A 7,010-nucleotide genomic window follows, 5' to 3' on the forward strand; every position below is an offset into this window, starting at 1 on the left:
TTAACTCTCCTGTAGTAGTTCCTCAATCTCTTTGTCCCAGTTCTCATCTTTAATTTTGTCAGAGTCTGAGACAACTTCATATTCCTGGACCACTTGCTGCAATTCCTTGATCCAATCTTCTGACTCTTCTGTTCAAAATAAAAACATCACAATTAAGCTCAAGCTTGTAGTGTGCCATATTGGACCTTCAAAAAGTTTTTTTTTTTTTTTTTTCACTTTGACATTAACACTATTGTGAAACTTCTTTTTATAATGTATACTATATTTCAAGGAAAATGCATTGTATGCATTGTAAGCTCCATTACCAAGAAATTGTTTGGGTTTTTGTCCAGCAAAGATTGATGGTTTATGTGTTCTATGCACAAACTTATTTATATGATTATTTATCATGATTACAGTAATGACAGGCCCAACTCTAAAATATTAGTTTAGTTATTTTCTTATTATAATAAAAATGTCACTGCACACAAATTAATTACCTTCCGCTGTGTCAAGTTCATCTTTTTTGTCAAGAACAAGTTGCTCCATTTCCTTTCGGAGGTCCTCTTGGTTAAGGTTGGATGTGTCAAAAGCCTCGCTCACAAATTCTGATACTTCTGGGCTTGTGGAAATGTCCTCTTCGTCCTTCAATAACAGTGAAAGCTCACACTCTGGCTACTTACGAGTGGTAAAATAGTTGATAAAAATAACAAATAACCACTGCAGGCAGCGCATACAGATACAACGTATATATTTGCAAACATTAAGTTGAGTCCTCTTACTGTGTACCTGTAGCATGATATCACTGGCATAATGTATGAGCGATCCCCCCTTATCTCAGAAATCTCATGGTACTGCCATCACCTTTACCCACCATAACTTTTGTTATTGGTATTTTTTGTGCTTCCCCAAGCCTCAAGTATTAAGCCAGTATCACAACCTCATGACGAGTCCCATTAAGGACGAAACAACTGTCCATGAATGGTGATCTGGCTACTGGACCTCTTACCCGAGTGTTGTCTAAAGGCTGTCTTGTACAGCGGGCGTTTACTTTCAAGGGATCCATGTATAAAAAGTGGATATAGAGGAGCACCAGAAGGTCATGTCACGCCGGCGCTCCGTCATAGAACCCCCAGCGGGGGTTGTCTGCATCGTGCAGATGTCTACCAGCTACCAGAGGAGGATCCAGATCCCCTGCAGCGCTGCGGGGATCTGGATCCTAACCCTGCGGCTTGACCGCAGCCAGGCTAAACGAAACCCCCCCCAAAAAAACAAACAAAAAAAAAAAAACACTTGCCCGGAAGTGCATGTTCCGGGCATCGGGCGATACGAATTGCGCATCCCTGCGCTAATCACAGATTATAGATGGCACCCCCACTTTAAAGGACTTAAAGTGGGGGGGGTGAAGTGCAGCCTATATTCTGGCCAATACGGTACTTTTAAAGAATGCCCTACTTCACCTGAACAAAATTACATATAATTTGTGTGGGTTCATCAAACATGAAAAAAAAAAAGGAATCGTGCTTTAACAAATATGGTAAAAATGACAAAAAATATTTTTTTGTTATGAAATCCCCTAGGACTGAAGTGATTACATATACACTATATGACCAAAACTATGTGCACATCTGACCATCACACCATATGAGCTTGTTGGACCAGAGTCCAGTAGCAGCCATCTCTTGGCATTGCAGTCTTTGACTTGTGTGCAGCTGCTCTGCCATGGAACCCCATTTCATAAAGCACTTGTGATGATGTTGCTTCCAGAGGCTGTTTGGAACTCTGTAGTGATGCTACAGAGAACAGGAAATATTGAACACTATATGCACTTCAGTACTTGAGAGCCCTGTTCTGTGAGTGTGTGGTCTACTGTTTCTTGGCTGAGCTTGTTACTCCTAGATGCCTCCACTTCACAATAGAAAGTACAAAGGACCGGGGCCACCCATCCTATGACCCATCCTACTGCAAGTGTTTGTGTATGTAGATGGATGCAATGCGTGGGGGTTGAAACACCTAAACTCAAAAACTAAAAAATTATGAAGGGTTTCTACATGCTTTTTTTTCATTGAAACACTTGTTTGCACAATTATATTTATTGTTCTGTGAAAACCATATAACATTTATTACCTCTTGAGTTTTAAGTTGTGAACTGACAGCCACTGGTGGAGTCTTTGGGCGTACACTTTCTAAACAGGATTGAAATAGAGAAGCAAATTAGATTGAGATTATATATATATATATATATTATATACACACACACATATATACATACACACACACATAAATACACTGATTATACAGTTTATAGTGTTATACATTTATACTTATATCAATGTATATTATATATATATATATATATCATACACACACAAGCAAAATGAAGTTACATAATAGGGCAGGATATGAAAAAACCTGAAATAGTGTGTGTGGGGGGGGAAACTTTTTGCATATTCGCCACACTTAAATGTTTCAGAACATCAAACTCATTCTAACAGACAAAGACAACTTGAGTAAACACAAATTAAAGTTTTTAAATGATTTTGTGTAAAGAAGGAAAAAAAGCTATGCAACCTTACGTGGCCCTGGGTAAAAAAGTAATTCAACTATTAGTTACTAAATCAACCAAGTTTAATTGATAATGTGGTTCATTTTCACTAGATACACCCAGGCAAAATTAACACCAGTCGTGTGGAATCTAAACATCAATTAAACAGAATCTGTCTTGAATGTAGGCTAAAGGTCTCAAAAAAGCAGCACATTATGCCATGATCTAAAGAAATTCAAGAACAGAAGAGAAACAAAATCATTGACATCTGTCAGGCTGGAAAGGGTTACATAGGCAGTTCTAAGGTGTTTGGATTCCAGTGAACCATGCAGAGAGTCAATATATACAAAAGGAGAAAACTTGGAAGAGGGTGAACCTTTCCAGGAGCCACCTTACCAAACTTTCTCCAAGAGCACACTGACAACTCATCCATGAGGTCACAAAAGACCCCAGGACTAACATGTAAAGAACTGCAGGCCTCACTTCCCTCAGTGAAAGGTCATAATTTCACAATACCAAGAAATGCCATCCATGGAAGAATTGCAAGGCAGAAACCACTGCTACCCCAAAAAAAACAACAAAAAAAAACACACGTTTGCCCAAAAAACATCTTTATGACCCCAAGACTTTGGGATAATGTTCTATAGACTGATGAGTCAAAAGTGGAACTTTTTGGAAGACATGGGTCCCATTACATCTGACGCAAAACTAACACAGCATGCCACAACATGAAAATCATACCAACAGTCAAACACGGTGGTAGTGTGATGGTCCGGGGCTCCTTTGCAGCTTCAGGACCTGAGCGACTTTCCATGATTGATTTAACCATGAATTCTGCTCTCTAACAGAGATACAGATTATGTTTTGCGGCAGGACAATGATAAGAAGCACACAAGCCAGTCCACCACTGAATGGCGTGAAATAAACAAAAATGAAGTAGCCTAGTCAAAGTCCTGACTTGAATTGAATTGAGATGCTGTGGCATGACCTTAATGTCCAAAAACATTTAAATACGACAAGAAAGCAAAAATAGAAGAAATCGTGACATACAGAGGCAAATACTATTTCACAGAACTGTATGTATGTCTATATATCATGATAAGAAATATACCTTCCAAGTCAACGTCGTGTTGCCATCCACTAGTCTTCCCTGTAGGCTGCCGGGCTGCTAGGGCAGTGAGCTGTGCAGATTGCTTAATCAGAGAAACTCGATAGAAATAGTTTCTCCAAAAGACTTCTTCCTTTACCCTTAAATATAAAAGGTTTCTTTTATAGTGCTAAATAACCATTAGTTTCATGACATAATATATAAAAGAATGTGTCTAAAGTCTGCAGATATGAACAGCAATAATACGATCATCTTTTTCGATGAATTTTTCATATTGTGGATAAAACAAGGACGCAGCGCACACCCAGCACATACATACTTGTTCTGTTGTGCACGTCGATTATTTTGGCAGCATCATAAAATCTGTAGTTCTATGTGTGCTATGCAAGAGTTTCCCTTTTTGTAATGAATGGAGATGAAAAGGCTTCATCTTTCTAGCACAAGAATTCGATAGCAGAAAGAACCATTTGGCCTATTTAATCTGCTTTTCCCTGCTTTAACCCTTTAAGCATTTTTCACCTCAGTTTCAGAGGTTTTTTTCTATGTCTTTGTCCAACTGTACTTTCTTCTAAATGTATTGTACCCACAGAAACAATATATATATTGTGTTCTTCTGAAGCCGCTCTCATTTATATAAGCTATAACTCAGACGAAACAAAAGTGGACAAGAAGACGCTACGGCAAAACAAAGGGTTAACAGACAGGAACCCTCCCTTACCCATAAAGCCAGGCTAACCCTGAACGAATCCAGTAAATAACACCAAAACTGAATGCAAAAATCATTTATTTAGGGAGGGAAATCCGTACTGCCACTGTATTAAGGAAAAAGGAATTTATGGCGAGTAGAAATTTCCATTTTTCCTGCCATACAGTGGCAGTACGATCGGGATATACCAAGATCCCTAAAGAATGGGAGGGAACCAACTCCTAGGTAACAGCCACCTGGAGCACCTTACGCCTGAAATCCGCTGCAGAGGATGAGAAGACGTCTAGCCGGTAGTGACGAACAAAGGAATGATGACCACGTAGCCTTTGCAAATATCTTCCGGTGAAGCAGAAGCCTTCTCAGCGCATGAAGCAGACACAGCCCTGGTGGAGTGGGCCGTGACAGGAGACAGAAGAGGAACGTCAGAGACTTGATAGCCCATACGAATAGTTCCCGTGATCCATCTTGCCAGGGAAGCCTTTGAGGCAGCCTTCCCTGCCGAACGACCAGACCAAGAAATGAACAATTGGTCAGTGGAACGGATGGAGGCAGTCCTAGAAATATACAACTCAAGGGCTCTCTTGACATCTAACATGTGCCATTTAACTTCTTCCGGAGAGGATGGAGATGGAAAAAATGATGGAAGAACCAGAGGCTGATTAATAGCGGATTTGGATAAGACCTTCGGCAGAAAGGAAGGCTGAAGGTGGAGAACAACTTTATCCTGATGGAAGATGGTAAACTTCTCGGAGGAAGAAAGGGCTTGGATTTCTCCCACACGTTTGGCAGAAGTGATGGCCACCAAAAACACCGTCCTAAACGATAAGATCTTCAACGGAACTTCCTCTAAGGGTTATAACGGAGGCGAGCAGAGAAAGTGAAGAACCGCCGTAAGATCCCAAGCTGGAAAGTGAGCCCTCCTTGGCGGACGCTGAATGGTGATGGCCTTAAAAAATCGTCTGACTAGCAAGTGAGAAGCTAGGTCTTCCAGAAAAAAAATGACTAAGGGCCGAAACCTGACCTTTAAGGGTAGAGACACTGAGGCCCGCAGAAAATCCATCCTTTAAAAACAGCAAAATGGAGTTGACTGAAGGAGGAAAAACCGAAAAGTCCCTTGAGGCATACCAGAGAAGGAACTTCTTCCAGACCCGAAAATAAATCTTTGAAGTAGAGCCTCTAACTGATTTTCCCAGCAAGTCAGACAAATCATCCTCAACACCTTGACCCCGCAGAATCATCCTTGCAGTAGCGAGGCCGTCAACTTGAACATCTGGAGCTGATCCAGATGCAGGGCCCCATCGTCCAGCAAGTGATCTGAAGGAGGCAGTTCCCAACACGTTAGACTTAGTTGTTTTAGGAGGGAGAACCAGCTGCGGTTTGGCCAATATGGGATGACGGCTAAGACCCGTGCCCTGTCTGAACGGATCTTCTGGAGGACGCAAGGAATCAATGCGACCGGAGGAAAAACATAAGCCAGACGGAAATCAGCTTTGCATTGGGCACCTGATGCCTGGAATATACGCCTGCATGAAGTTTCAATCCTCCTATTCATCGAGTCTTTAAGGCCGGAGACTCCTCGAATGGAAATGGTTGTTTTTTTCGACAGTTGAGCTATTTGGACGTCAACCTTGGGGGGCTCATCCCAACGCTCATCACTCTGGAGCCTGAAAAGGTGTTTAAAATGCCTGGATAGAAAAACCCTCTTCCCCGGGTATTTCCATTCTCTTTCCATAAGTTGCTTCAGCTTGGGAAGAACAGGAAAGCCCTTGAGATTTTATTAACCTCTTCGTCAGATACGAGTCACCTCCTTGGTGAATTTCCGAAGTTCTTGGGGAGGAAAAATGGCCTCCTCCTCTGAACTGAAGTTGTAGAGCTTGAGGACTGAGAGATTTCACCAGATGATAGCTCTGGTCTGGAAGATGACCGAGATCTTTTGCGTTTGTGGGAGGACCTACTCAAAACCTTTGACTGAGCTTGAGCTGCAGAAACCTGAAAAGCCTCAAAGGTCTGCGCTAGGTTTTCCTGGAACCATTCCAGGAAGGATTGCAAGTCTTTCTGTTTTTCTTTAGAAAGTTGCTCTGCCGCGCAGGCATTACACATCTTTTTTCTGCATCCATCAGAAAGAGGAGTAGCACACTCAGAGCAAGCTGCATGCTTTGACTTAAAAGTGGCCTTCCTTGGAGTGGGAGCAGGTTTCTTGTCTTTATCCCCTGGAGAAACCGGACTAGACATCTGGCAAAAGGCAACAAATAGTGAGCGAAGAAACAAACCCACAAAAACAAACATTTTGTTTTAAATTATATATATATATATATATATATATATATATATATATATATATATATATATATATATATATATATATTGTGACAGAAAGGCCGGTACAGTAGTGGATGGGCGGTATATACGCCCTACTCTGGCTAATTTTGTGTGTCCTTATGTGTAAAATTAAAGTCCCAGGGAAAGATGTTGTTTGACTACAAACTGCATTACTGGCAGTTTGCAAAACATGGTAAGGGTCCCTGGGGCGGAGCATCTGGAAGAACAGGGTGGGCCAGTGCTCCAACAGCACTAATTGCTGTATTGATCCAATCCAGAGTCTGCATTCTGGACAGGAGCTCCACAGGTGTGGACTAAGTAGCAGCTCACCTGTGGTTGATTAATTAGCAGGC

General features: G+C 41.4%; 1 protein-coding gene across 1 annotated transcript in view; it reads right to left on the reverse strand.

Moving 5' to 3' along the window:
* Nucleotides 1–7,010, reverse strand: part of LOC149301010 (synapse-associated protein 1-like) — a 14,504-nt gene continuing 7,494 nt past the window's right edge. Inside the window, exons 6-9 of the mRNA XM_089484663.1 lie at nucleotides 3,636–3,772; nucleotides 2,107–2,165; nucleotides 480–624; nucleotides 1–128 (exon numbers count right to left, since the gene is read on the reverse strand). Coding sequence (XP_089340789.1) covers nucleotides 1–128; nucleotides 480–624; nucleotides 2,107–2,165; nucleotides 3,636–3,772 — 469 coding nt within the window. The remainder of the gene's footprint in view (nucleotides 129–479; nucleotides 625–2,106; nucleotides 2,166–3,635; nucleotides 3,773–7,010) is intronic.

Source organism: Sceloporus occidentalis, unplaced genomic scaffold (assembly GCF_023333645.1).
Source record: "Sceloporus occidentalis isolate IW3139 unplaced genomic scaffold, rSceOcc1.0.p SCAF_22, whole genome shotgun sequence".
NCBI classification, from domain to species: domain Eukaryota; kingdom Metazoa; phylum Chordata; class Lepidosauria; order Squamata; family Phrynosomatidae; genus Sceloporus; species Sceloporus occidentalis.